This window comes from Rhinopithecus bieti, unplaced genomic scaffold (genome assembly GCF_001698545.2).
Source record: "Rhinopithecus bieti isolate Rb0 unplaced genomic scaffold, ASM169854v2 scaffold_27781, whole genome shotgun sequence".
In the NCBI taxonomy this organism is placed as follows: Eukaryota; Metazoa; Chordata; class Mammalia; order Primates; family Cercopithecidae; genus Rhinopithecus; species Rhinopithecus bieti.
In genome coordinates, this window is record NW_016812388.1 from 1,216,925 (window position 1) to 1,231,111 (window position 14,187).

Sequence of the window (14,187 nt, forward strand, 5' to 3'; positions counted from 1 at the left end):
TGGCTATGGGTGGGGAGTGATGGGCAGCCTGGGGCTGGGGCCAGAACCAGACCTCCCATGGACAATGGGCACGTGCCTTAGCATCTGGGCATGCTGATCTATTTCTCCAAAGAGGGCAGTGTGGGGGTAGAAGGGGGTGGAATCCGGAGACTTCTCTCCATAAGAATTCCTGCTCTCCCCCTCAGTCTGACCCTTGCTTTGCCTGTCTGGGCCACAGCAGTGCCCACGGACAGAGCAATGGGAAGAGGAGGAGAGGGTTTGCTTAGCTGGCGGGACTCTGGCAGTGCAAGCCCTGCCAGCCCCTCCTCCGCGGGCTGTCTCCGCTGGCTCCTCTCCTGCTTCTGCCCGCCTGTCCCTCTGGGCTGCTCGGGCGCCACCACTACTGTCCCCATCCCGCCCCGCCAGCTGGGCCAAAGGGTGGCTTGACTCACGGCGCAGCCACCAGCCCACGGCTTGCCCGAGGCGTATAAAGGCTGCCAGGGCCGAAGGCTGCCAAGCCCTGCCCGGCCCGAGGCGTACAGAGCATGGCCCGAGGCGCTGAGCGAGGCCGTGGGGACGCGGGTTGGGGCCTGCGCGGTGCCCTGGCGGCCGTGGCGCTGCTCTCGGCGCTCAACGCTGCGGGCACGGTGTTCGCGCTGTGCCAGTGGCGCGGGCTGAGTGCGGCGCTGCGGGCGCTGGAGGCGCAGCGGGGCCTGGAGCAGCGCGAGGACAGTGCCCTGCGCTCCTTCCTGGCCGAGTTGAGCCGCGCGCCGCGCAGGGCGCCCGCGCCACCCCAAGACCCGGCAAGCTCAGCTCGCAACAAACGCAGCCACAGCGGGGAGCCCGCGCCGCATATCCGCGCCGAGAGCCAGGACATGCTGATGATGATGACCTACTCCATGGTGCCGGTAGGCGGGGGCTGGGTTCCCCGTGGCGCCCCCGCCGGGTGGGCGGCTGGTGGTGTGGGGCGAGAACGCCGACGCCCTCTTCTCCCCTGGCCAGGCGGCGAGGTGCTGCAGAGAGGGCTGTGGGCACGAGTAGCTGGGGATGTCACCTTGGCAAGCACCTCAACCCACTGGAGTCTGTTTTCTCATCTGTGAGGTTGGGGAGAGAGTGAAGGAGGGAGTCTTTTCTACCTCTGACATTCTTTGAGTCCACGTGTAAATGAAGGGCGAAGGCAGTGTTTTTAAAAGCCTATTTTCCTTCTCTACTTAGAAAAGTTTGCGTCTTCTGGTGTGAACGGAGCCACAGCAGCCTTGGGGCTCCGCCTGTGCCACTGGCCTGTGGGTGGGGCCCTCTGAGAGGATGGAGGCGCGTTTCTGAAAGAGCGTAGGCTTTTTCAATAAAGGGATTCTTCCTCTGGCCTCAACTAGTGGTCTGGCTTTTCACCTGGCATCGCCTCATTCCTACAAGACGACCGGCCTAATTGTTTCCGTTTAAGTGAAAACATCCCTAGTTTAACTGCCCACCTGGGACCTAGATGCTGGGAAAGTTGCCCCTGGATCTCAAGCAGTTCCAAATGAGAGACATCAATACGGTGCAATGTTTTTCTTAAAATGCAGTGTCAAAGCTGAGGTTGTTAACATGGGGCCTGCGGATTGCTCTCCCCATTGGGCTCCAGGGAATAGATGGAACTGCAGAAACTGCCAAGTGTGTGTGCCTGTGCCCTCCTGCCCATGTGGATGAGGGCCCACAGCTTTTCACTAGATCTTCAACGGGTCCCCCATTGCATGCCGCCCCCAAAAGGTTTAAGAAACACTGCTCTGAAGAAAGTCTTCAGAGCCTCAAAGATTTGTTTTCCACTGTTAAGTTTCTTTGCTTTTGCCGCTTTTAATTCGGTAAGTATTTAACAAATGTTGTTAGATCACGCTGCAGTTCCCCATCCCATTTCATTATCTATTACGATTGTGACAGTCTTATTTCACTTTATACTTAGAAAGATTTCGGCTATTACCTCCAGTCAAGTGTGAGCCATACTTCAGAATCCTAGGTATTTGAAAATAAATTGACTTAAAGTTTCCATTATCATAGAAGCTTTTAAATATCTTACATGAGCTGAAATGCTTTTAAAATCGTACGTAAAAGCACTACATACTTCAAATACATCTTTTGAGAGAGATCAAGTTTTCCATTCCTCACTTCATTTGTTTTTTAAATTCATGTTATTTAAAATCTGGACCAAAGCAGAAATTTCCAAAAGGACTTCTGTAAGATGAAAACGCCTCCTTAGGGAATTCATTCTCTCCCTCTCAGCTCTCTACCCTACATTTCAAGGCTTTTTTAAAACCCTCAAACCCTCATGAGCATCATTGTTTTATATTTTTAATCCTGCTTTTAAGGTAGAAGGTTTTGTATCCAAATTGCAACCTATTCTGTCACTAACAAATTGAATGGAGACACTCATCTCTGTGTCAAATTAACTCTAGGTGACCTAGCAGTGCTACCACTAACTCTGTTACAGGGCAGAGAACAGAACTATCACATTTGTCAGACTGGAAACTATTAGTAGATTATCATCAACTCATCCCCCACCTGCAGTGGGTATGTTTTGACCTTTTAGAGTCATGAGGGCCTGTCCCTGAGGCCAGGAGAAGGCAATCATCTTAGTACTGACTTTCCTATTGGGAGCAGTTCTCAAACAGTAGGCTCAGGAATCCACTGGAAGCATATTACAGTGCAGATTCCAGGGCCTCTCCCTCAGACCTATGGAATCCTCTCCAGAATCTTCTTTATTAGAAGTCCCCTGACCCTCATCCCCCCCACCTCCTATGCCATTGGTGAGTTTGATGCAGATGGTCCAGGCACCACACTTTAAGAAACACTACTCAGTCTCTAACACTGAGTCTTTATTGTGCACAGGAATATCTTGGGGATCTTGTTAAGATGCAGATTCTGCTTCAGATGGTCTAAGCTGGGGCCTAAGATTCTGCATTTCTACCAAGATCCCACTGCTACCAATGCTGCTGGCCTGATGACCACATTTTGAGTAGTAAGGTTGCCTACTGGAACTATCTGGGGAGCTTTCAAACTTACTGATGCCTGAATCCCATCCTGAGAGATTCTGAATTAATTTGTTAGGCCCCAGCCTGGGGGTGGAGTGCTCACTCTCCAGCAGGAAGGACCTTGGCATGACTTCCTATGGATAGTAGCTGTGTTAGGCATCACACTCCCACCAGATCCCCATCAAGGCCTTTGCTTCAGGCTGAGGAGCCAATTTTATTACTGAAAAGCTTTTAAATTTATGACAGCAATATTCTTTCCATTCAGCTTCACAGCTTTCCTCATCTTTACTCTCTGCTTTTCTCAGAATAATTATTCATATAAGAAAACAATTTTTAAAAAACATCATTTGGTAGCTCTTGGAGAGAAGTTAAGAGAATGATCTAGTGTATATCGTGGAGGCAAGTGTACACACTTCTCATAGGTGAAGGCTACACCTTCCCTGGCCCTTTTATACACCACGAGATCTTGAATGAGAGTGAGATCCAAGGTCCTCACCCTGAGGTCTTATGTCCTTAGAGGTCTAGGAACAAAGAAACAAACTCTATGCAGACTAATGTCAACATTTCAAAAAGCCTTCCAGAATGGTTCATTTATCCAAGATGAACCTCAATTTAACTGATAGTTTGAGTTTCTGTACTGGTTGGCTGAAAATACATCAACTCAGCATGAGAATTCTGTTTAGCTGAGCACATTCTTACCAGAACCTGGTTGGCAGCTGTAAATGACTTCATTAAAAAGGCAAGATAATTATTAAGTACAGTTAATTTGACAGAGCCAAGAAGCACATTAAATCTTTAAAACCATGAGCATACTCTTGAGAGAAAGTAATAAAAGGGGCCCTGGATGGGGCTTGGAAACCACTGAATTAGGCCGATAATGGGAATGGGGATCTGGTGAGCGTGAGTGGGGAGAGAGAAAATTTGACCCATCTGCTACTAACTCCTGCGGGAGATGCTACTTCTGTTTATTCTCTTTTTCTCTGACCTCCTCTCATGTTCTTTTTGTTCTCTTCCCATCAGCTACCCTCTCTCGTTCCTCCTCTCTTCCTGTCTCACATTTGCTGATGTTCTGGTAGCTTTATCATCCTGTCTTTACTTGTCCAAAATCTAGGGTCAAGCACCCACAGGGAGTTTCATAAATGTTTTCATAAATTAAACAAACATAGAGAAGATGTAATACACTGAGACTGGTGATTACGTATCCATGATAATTGTTGTCCTTGAGGGACCGCATGCATTTCTACGCCCAGGATATTGTTCAAAATGTCCTTGGCACCTCTCTAACAAGAAAATCAGCCTGGCTATTTTAAAGCAGGAGTTACAATTCAAATGATTTTTTAAGGAGGGCAAATATGATTCCATAATTGTCAAATTATGAAAAGGCATTTGATAAAATTTAACATCTATGCTTGATTTTTAAAATATGCAATAAAATGGGAATCAATGGATTATTTCTTAACACGATAAAATGCAATTGTGTCTTGCCCCCAAAACTATAGCTTTCCACTGAATTGTCAAATCCTGGAGATGGTTCTACTAAAATCAGTATTAAGACACGGATGCCCACTATCACCAACAGTATCTCGAATTGTCCTAGAAGGATCAGCCAGAGCAACAAGACAAGGGAAAATTGTCTAAATATGTTAAGAAGTGAGAGTCTGGCTATATTCAGATCATATGATTATATACCTGGAAAACCCTAGAGAATCTGTTGATAACCTACCACTAACAATAACAGAATTCAGTGGGAAACAAGGTATTAAAATATTACTAAGAAATCAATAGACTTCTTATACCAAATCATCTGTTGAAAGATATAATGAAAGAAAAGATGTGCAAAACCTGTGTGTGTATCTATATACTTATCTTTTGCGTTAAGAAAGGGCTGGGGGACAACTCTTGTAGAGAACCAAATATTTAAACCGAATGGAAAAAATAACATGTTTTTGGATAGAAAACTTAGCATCATAATGAGTTAACTGAAAGTTAACTTAGAAATCTGATGCCACCCCAACATAAAACTATCAATAGGTTTTATTTTCTGGGATTAGACAAACTGATTCAAAAGTTCACATGGAAAAATAAGCATTCCTGGCAAGGAAACCACTGAAAAAGAACAAGGAGGAACACTAGGTTCTACAAGATATTAAAATATAATTAAAGCCTGATATAATTAAAACAGAGTGGGATATGAATAGATAAACCAATGGGACAGAGTGGAAAGTCCAGAAATAATCTTAAATACGTATGGCAATTTAGTACATAATAAAGACAGTATCTCACACCAGCGAGGAAGAATGAATTTAATAAATGATTTTGAGACAATGGGCAAGCCCTCTGGGAAAAGATAAAGCCTGGAAAAGAATAGTTTTATTCTCACAATGTGTACTTTAACAAACTCTAAATGGGTCAAAGATTTACATTTTTAAAATATGAAACTAAAAGAAAATATGAGTATATCATTTTTAATTTTGGAATTGGGAAGGCTTTTCTTTCAAGTTATGACTCAAAAGCCAGATGCAAACAAACGATAAATAAATTTGACTATATTTTAAAAGCACATGAAACAGCAACAAAACTTCTGCGGAGCAAACAATAACAAAAATAAAAACACCACAAACAAAAGCAAAAGATAAATAACAAACCAGAAGGCCGAGCACGGTGGCTCACGCCTGTAATCCCAGCACTTTGGGAGGCTGAGGCGGGTGGATAACCTGAGGACAGGAGTTCAAGACCAGCCTGGCCAACATGGTGAAACTAAAAATACGAAAATACAAAAATTAGCCGGGCATGAGGGTGGGTGCCTGTAATCCCAGCTACTCGGGAGGCTGAGGAGGGAGAACCGCTTGAACCCGGGAGGTGGAGTTTGCAGTGAGCCGAGATGGCACTGCTGCACTCCAGCTGGGCGACAGTGCAAGACTCCATCTCAAAAAAAAAAAAAAAAAAACAAGCAAAACAAACTGGAAAACTCGTATCATATCTCTTAGACACATAATCTTTCTAATACATTTGGCATTCCTAAAAGTTGGTTTAAAAAATGTAATAAGAAAATCAGCAACAGAAATGAGAATCCAGTAGGAAAATGAGACAGACAGTTCTCAGGCAAAGAAATACAAATGTCTCATAAGCACATGGGAAAAGATCTCTTCATTTAAAAATGTAGATTACAACTACCCCAAAATGTAATTTTCACCTAACACAAGCTTGTGCAATCTGTGACCCAGGATGGCTTTGAATGTGGCCCAACTCAAATTCATAAACTTTCTTAAAACATTATGAGTTTTTCTGTGATTTTTTTTCCTTTTAGCTCATCAGTTATTTCTAGTATTTGTGTATTTTATGTGTGGCCCAAGACAATTCTTCTTCTTCCATTGTGGCCCAGGGAAGCCAAAAGTTCGGACACCCCTGACCTAACAGAAAGACAAAACTACAAAAGTTTGACAACACGCTCTATTAGGGAAGCTGAAGAGAAACAGACAAGCTCTTGCATTGCTGTTCGGGGTACAGAATGACGGAACCCGTATAGAAGGCACTTTGGCAAAATCTGGAAAAAATTACAAATACTCTTTGACCCAGCAATCTCACCATAGATTTTATCACCTATGAATGACATATGTACATATTCATTGTAGAATATTTGTAAAAGCAAAAGACTGTAAATAACCCATATCCACCAATCCAGTACTAGTTAAATGAATCTATACACCCACTGGAATACTAAGTAGCTGTAGAACAAGAATGAGGAAATTCTCTATATAATGAGAGTTGGAACAATCCCCAGGATATATTCTAAGTGAACAAAGCAAGGTAGAGAAAAATACATATTGTATTATTTTGTGTAAGCAAGAAAGGGAAAACTAATTGAAGAAATTAACAAAAGTGCTTACTTTTGGAGGGCATAAGGGAGGAATGAACCCCTCACTGTATAGCTTTCTGTATCATTTTGACTTTTGAACCATGTGACTATGTTACTCTCTTCTTTATGGGAGTAAAAGAGGCCTTGCTCACCGGGTCATCTGGTAGCTGCTCCTGGGCTGGGGAGCAATAGAGCATGGTAGGGACTGCACCAACCTGAGGTTCATCTGCCTTGTCTAAAGGAGAGGCTCCCGCTGATGGTGACTGTCAAGAACCAAAGCCTCCTGCTTCCTGTGCCTGATTTTTTTTTCTTTTCTTTTCTGTTCTTTACTATTTTATTTTATTTTTTATTTTAGAGACAAGGTCTCACTGTGTCGCTCAAGCTGGAGTGTAGTGGAGTGATCATAACTCACTGCAACCTCGACTAACTGGGTTCAAATGATCCTCCTGACTCAGCCTCCTGAGTATCTGGGCCAAGTGTGTGCCACCACACCTGGCTAATTAAAAAAAATTTTTTTTCTTTAGTAGAGATCTTACTATGTTGCCCAGGCTGGTCTTGAACTCCTGGGCTCTAGAAATCCTCCTGCCTCAGTCTCCCAAAGTGCTGGAATTATAGGCATGAGCCACTGTGTCCAGCCTGATTTATTTTTTTTAAGAGAAGTACAAAATCTGTTTTTTTATGTGAAATCTCCTGGCTTTTAAATATTGACAGCAAATCAAAAAAGTTCTTTTTTTTTTTAGTTGGCTGACAGAATGTTGGCCAAACAACACTCACATTGTTAGGGGCCATGTTAGGACTTCCAATCATGCATTTGCAGGAGTCTCATCTCAGAATCATGAGTGGCTTTGAACCCAAAGGGCTTTATTTAGCTTGACCACAATGCCCTTATTTACCAGCCTGACTCTGAAAGTATAGTAGTTACTGTGTCATTGTGATTGTTGCTATTACTGATTGAGGTCGATGTGGTTTTTTGCATTGGGTTTGGTTTCAGTTTTTTGTTGTTTTTTTGCTGTTTCTAAAAATCAACTCCATCTTCAGTGGATGGAGATTTCCTGTCACTGCGGCTTTTCAAAAGCATATGCTCCTGATTCTTAGGGTAGTTCCCGAGTGGGAGATTCCAGCTGGATTAAACAGTAACACATTATTATAGCAAACAGGTAGCTTTGCATTATGATTGCTGTAAGCTACACTGATATGAATCTAGAAATTCTATTGTTTATAGAGAAAAAAATCAGATTACCTGCAGTCACAGCTCCTGTTTGCATGGGTGCTGTATTTCCTTAAATTGGCTGTGCCAGAGTTTATCTCCCTTTCCCACTTCCTTGGACTGGGTTATTTCCAAACGTTGTAAAAGCCGAGGATTTAGACTGAGGTAAGCAAACTATGACCTGTAGGCCAAGTCCAGCCTGCTATTCTACTTGTTTTTGTACAGGCCATGAAGAGTGGTTTTTACATTTATAAATGGGTGGGGAATAAACGAAAGAATAATAATATTGCGTGACATGTGAACACGATATGATATTCAGATTTCAGTAACCATAAATACAGCTTTATTGGAATACAGTCATGCCCATTTGTTTACAAACTGTCTATTGCTGCCTTGGCACTACAGCAGCAGAGTTGAGTAGCTGCAGCAGAGACCATGTGACCCACAAAGCCTAAAATACTTTTTGTCTTGTTCTTCTCAGAAAAAGTTTGCCAGACCTCCACTTATATCGTTATTCCCTGAAACACCACTAGGGTTGATTCTTTCTTTTTCTTTTCTTTTTTTTTCTTTTTTCTTTTTTTAGACAGAGTCTCTCTCTGTCACCCAGGCTAGAGTGCAGTGGCGTGATTTTGGCTCACTGCAACCTCTGCCTCCTGGGTTCAAGCAATTCTCCTGCCTCAGCCTCCCGAGTAGCTGGGATTACAGACACCCACCACCACGCCGAGCTAATTTTTTTTTTTTTTTGTATTTTTAGTAGAGACAGGGTTTCACCATGTTAGCCAGGATGGTCCTGATCTCCTGACCTCGTGATCCGCCCGCCTTGGCCTCCCAAAGTTCTGGGATTACAGGCATGAGCCACCGCGCCCGGCCTAGGGTTGATTCTTAGTAGCTTGGGCTACTAAATCAGGGGTGCTCCAGCCTTGGTTAACTCTGGGGTCTAACACCTCTCCCAAGGAGATGGAATGCAAGACAGAGACACACTAAGAGTGCTGTTCCATCTACAGTGAGGCTGTAGGGCTGAGCCAGGCTGCTTGCTGGCTTCCCAAAGTGAGAGCAAACAATGTTAGGGGAGCTTTTAGCCATCTATTATTCCCAAATCTAGGCCTTGTTTCAAACTGTATCTGTTCCCTTTGATTGAAGGAGAGAGATGCATACCACATTAGGTCCTGCGGAGTGAAGGGCTGGGGGAACTAATGAGAGATTGGAGGCCTGATACAGGAAGATTAAAAAAGACAGGGTGGCCAAAGTCAAACCCCATGCAGACCCTGGGAAGTGGGTTTCCGTGGCCCTTCTCACTGCAGCATGTGCACAGGTGCACTTAGGATGTCAGGGCTGTGTACTCTGAGCACATCTGACACTGTGTACTTCGTTCCCATGTTAGAAGCCACCTCTAGTTATCAATTAAGGGTTGGGAGAGAGCTTCCAGCCATATCTCTGCTAAGATTGTGTCTAGTGGTGTTGGTGATGGGAACACACCTTTAAGCTTAACTCATGTCTTAGGCAATGATGGTGCACAAGGAAGACAGGAGGGAGCTGGTCCCTGAGATCCATTGCACATGCACAAATAAAGCATTCTATGTAAGAAATTATTGACATGATTCTCTAGGGACATACATAAGAAACAGGTGGGTCAAGGCTGATCATCTGGACTCATGAGAACAGAGCAGTTATGTTGACCAGATGAATGGCATGAAACCATCAGGACCTACTCCCATGTCCCAGAACTATTAAAAGCCTCCAGTCTCTTTCTATTCAAAGCAGCAGAGGTGAGGGCAGTAGGAATGAGCCTACCAAGGCTTTATAGACTGAGCAGGGTAGAACCTTCTGGGGCTTGGTGAGTTGTCTGCTGTTGTCTTTTTTTTTTTTTTAATGAACATAAACTCAAGATTTTATTGTCTTCATAATAAAACAAAAGATGACACTTAAAACGAGATCTCTTGGCCCTTTCTCTTCTTATCTCCTCCCAGTTCAAAATGCTTGCATCTCTTGATAGCCAGCATTCTCTTAGATCTGTTTAGAGACAGGGTCTCACTATGTTGCCCATGGTGCTCTAGAACTCCTGGGCTCAAGAGTTCCTCCTGCCTCAGCCTCCCAAAGTACTGGGATTTACAAGCATGAGTCACCATGCCCAGCTGCTCGTGTCTTTATCCACACTATTTCCCTGCCTTTCCCTCAACCTTCCCTGCCACTATGCCAGGGACAAAACTGATTTTTGTCTTGGAACTCAGAGCCACATTAAAAGTACCTGAAAACTGTCTCTCCACTGTGGTGAGACAGCAGTACCCTGTGATCAGCCAATTGTTTAGTAGCACTGCCCACTAGACCACAGGCTGAGAGATCCTTAGGCAAAGGTCCCTTCCTGTGTGAGTTCCAGAACAATTTCTCAGATCACAAGTCCTTCAAAGCCAAAGGCTGGTTCATCCTTCCCAACCTCTTGTGCCAGAATCTCCCTATGGCAGTTGTAGGCTCACCTGCACATGGTACTGCTGCCAACTTCAGCTCTCATGTACCTGTCCTTAGCTCAAGCAACCTGGGATCTTTCTTCATTGTTAAGTTCCCAGCCCCATTCTCTCTCCCTGATTATTTGAAATATGTGATGGTGGTAAGCAGTGTGGACTTGGAAGTCAGATGGATTCACATCCTGGCCCCACAGCTTGGTAGCTGGGTGATCTTGGGCAAATCTTTTAACTTCACCAAGCCTCAGTTTCCTCATCTGTATGACTGAGAAAATAGTACCTACCTCATTAGGTTGTTAGGATGTTTAAGGGAGATCATATAGGTAAAGTGCAGTGCCTGGTATAGTCAGGTTCTCAATAAGTGTTCATTGTTGCTGTTACTAAGATTTATCATACTCTTATTTCATTCAGACTGCTATAACTAAATACTATAGGCTGGGTAGCTTATAAACGACTGAAATTTATTTCTCACAGTTCTGGCAGCTGGGGAATCTAACCTCTAGGTGTCAACAGATTGGGTGTCTGGTGAGGGTCTGTTTTCTGGTTCATAGATGGCACCTTCTCACCTTCTCACCTTCCACCTTGGTGGAAGGGCAAGGCAGCTCTCTAGGGCCTCATTTTTATAAGGTTATTAATCATTTTTATGATTTTATAAAATCATTTTTATAAGGTCATTAATCCTATTTATGTAGGCTTTCCCTTCACGACCTAGTCACCTTCCAATGATCATGCCTCCTAATACCATCACATTGATGATTAGGTTTCAACATAGGAATTTGGGGGTACACAAATATTCAGACCACGGCACTCAATATTGCTTTGCCAATAGCCCTTTTTGCCCTATGCTGCTAGTGTCTTGTTTCTGGGTTTACTCTTTATTTCCATTTCCTTCAGGGTGCCAACTTGTCTGTTCATCTGTGCTTTTAGCAGCTGCTGCTTTGGAATAATATTTGGCCTCTTAAAGCCTGGATTGGAATCATACCAACCTAAATCATCTTGGCATTGACAACAAAACAGAGTTCCCCTTGATATGGCAACAGGGCTTCTTCAGAGATTCAGGATTTCCCAGCTCCCACCCCCCTGAAACTGCCTTAGCAAATATTATAATAACAGTGTGAAAATTATGACAGTGAAAGAAATCTGACCTAACTGGCTCCATCTTGCTTTTGACCTCCAAGCTGCCCTCTTTCATTCCTCAAAGTAGGCTGAACTAACTTTGGAAGGAATTTAGTTTATAGTTCAACTTTTTAACAAAGATATCAGCCCCTCCCCAAAATGTACTCCCTCCTGGGTTGGGAAGTTGAACACCTTTGTCAAACAAAAACATTAGCCACAAGGTTAGAAGTTACGGCTCAAGAGTCATGCAGCCAGATGCCTCTAGATTCCTAACCTCCCCAGTTGCTCCTATGCATAACTTGACTATTGGGAAATCTAAGATTGGTGTTCAAGGTATTTTAGACTCTACACTCTGATGGATCAGCTGGCATCACCAAGACCAATAAACTGGTTCTCTGGTCTTGTGGCCCCCACCTTGGAACAGACTTGGCATAAGAGGAAAGCTTCGACTCCCTGTTAGTTCATCCCTGACCCAACCAATCAGCATTTCCCATTCCCTAGCCCCACCCACCCCCCACCTGCCAAACTGTCTTTTTAAAACCCTAGCCTCTGAACTTTTGGGGAGGCTAATTCAAGTCATAATAAAACTCTGGTCTCCTATTTAGCCAGCTCTATGTGTACTAAACTCTTGGCCGCAATTCCCCTGTCTTGATAAATCGACTCTATCTGCACAGCAGGCAAGTGAACCTGTTGGGTAGTTACACCTCTGTGTGGCCACTGATGATGAGGTTTGACATTCACTGAAAGGCAGTCATCTTCAGCACTCTCCGACTGGCTCAGCTACTGTCAACTTCTGTTGATTCCTGTTGGTGACATTCCTGAAAAAATTTTTGCATGCTTGCATTTGGAAAATTGAGAAAATGTGAGCAGAAGGTAGAGCAAAAACAGGTTGAGAAAGAACAATTTTACTTCTTAGGGGTCTTGTGTTCTCCAGGATATCGTTGCCAATGTGGGAACTATCAGAACCGTCCTCAGATTTGATTTAAAAAAGAAAAAAACAGTCAATTAAAAAAAAAGACACTCTTTTATTCCCTCTACATTCCTCAAACTCGCCACCACCACCACCACCACACACACAAAAAAGAAATTCTTGGCCAAATCTACTTGACATTCAAGATTAATTTACATGCATTTTATCTACAGACTAAAGGTCATGTTGTTTAAAACAAGCTGAAACTTTTAAGTTGTAATTAAGCTACAAAGGGAGCATTTTGCAGCCCATCAGTTGCTTTTATGTAGATTTTAACAGCCCTATACTTTAAATAGATATAATCTGCTTCTAGTTATCTAAATTGAAGACACAATTTTCTTTTCTGAAAGGTAGCCTTAAAACAACAAAGCCAATTAAAGATCATTCAAAATGCAATTTGTGGAGTTTGTTCTGAATCCAATAGAGTAACCCCTTCATCTACCACTCAGAAAAAGTTTGTGCTTGCCAAAGTGCTGGGGAATTTGGAGGTCCTGCCTAGGCTCTATATAAAAACTGTGAAGGACTTTGTAATGACTTGTGAATAAGTGCACTCTAAAATGTTGAGCTGGTGATGGCAAAAATAATTCCCCAGTTTTTTTGTTACTCAGTGGGTGAGTGTTGGAGTCTGGAATCCCTTTTACTGGAAGGTGGAAAATGCCTACCCCGACCTAAGCCACATTTGGGGACCTTGGAATCAGTCTCTGAACAGGAAGACCTTTAGAGGAAAATCCTTCACAGTGACTATGTGGAGAGCATGGGGGCAGTGAAGAAGAGAGAAAATAAGTCCTCACTAAGGAAACTGAACTCAAAATGGGCAATGGAGAGTTGTTGAGACTAGGACAGGCAAGGAGGGTGAATCATTCCAAGTACAGGCAATAATTTGAGCCAAGGTCTAGGGACTGAAATGAAAATGGTGCAAGTCTGAAAGAACAAGAAGCCAGACAGACCTTCCTGTACTGGAGAGTTTGGGGTAGGGAGAAGGGAACTAAGGTTGGCTGGGTTAGAGAGGCTTGAATTTCTACTTTTGAGAAGTTGAGAATAAACCTAATGAACAATTGGGAGCCATTGTAGATCCTTTACCAGGGAGGAGTCATAAAGACAGTGGTTTTATAGGAGTTCAGATCTGTTGGTGCAGGGCAGGAAAGACTGGAAATGGGGAAAGACTGAGGCAAGAAGAAAGCTGGAAAGTTATTACATTAATCCAGGCAAGAAACAATTCATGTCTGGCTAAGATAATGGCATTGGAAATGAAGAAGGGTTATATCATAGAAATACCAAAAGAGAAGCATAAATTAATCTTGCTAACTAATTGCATATAAGGAAAAGTGTCACCGGAAAGAGGTCCTGATCCAGACCCCAAGAGAGGGTTCTTGGATCATGCACAAGAAAGAATTCGGGTTGAGTCCACAGAAAAAAGTGAAAGCAAGCTTATTAGAGAAGTAAAGAAACAAAAGAATGACTATTCCAGAGGCAGAGCAGCCCCAAGGGCTGCTGGTTGGCTACTTTTATGGTTATTTGTTTATTATAAGCTAAATATGGGGTAGATTATTCATGAGTTTTCTGGGAAAAGGGGCAGGGATTTCCCAGAACTGAGGGTTCCT

General features: G+C 43.4%; 1 protein-coding gene across 1 annotated transcript in view; it reads left to right on the forward strand.

The window, feature by feature from the left end:
• The first annotated feature begins 306 nt into the window (after nt 1-306).
• The window catches only part of GLDN (gliomedin), a 68,062-nt gene continuing 54,181 nt past the window's right edge, over nt 307-14,187 (forward strand). Inside the window, exon 1 of the mRNA XM_017896208.1 lies at nt 307-887. Within this exon, the coding sequence (XP_017751697.1) occupies nt 525-887 (363 nt within the window). The 5' untranslated portion in view covers nt 307-524. The remainder of the gene's footprint in view (nt 888-14,187) is intronic.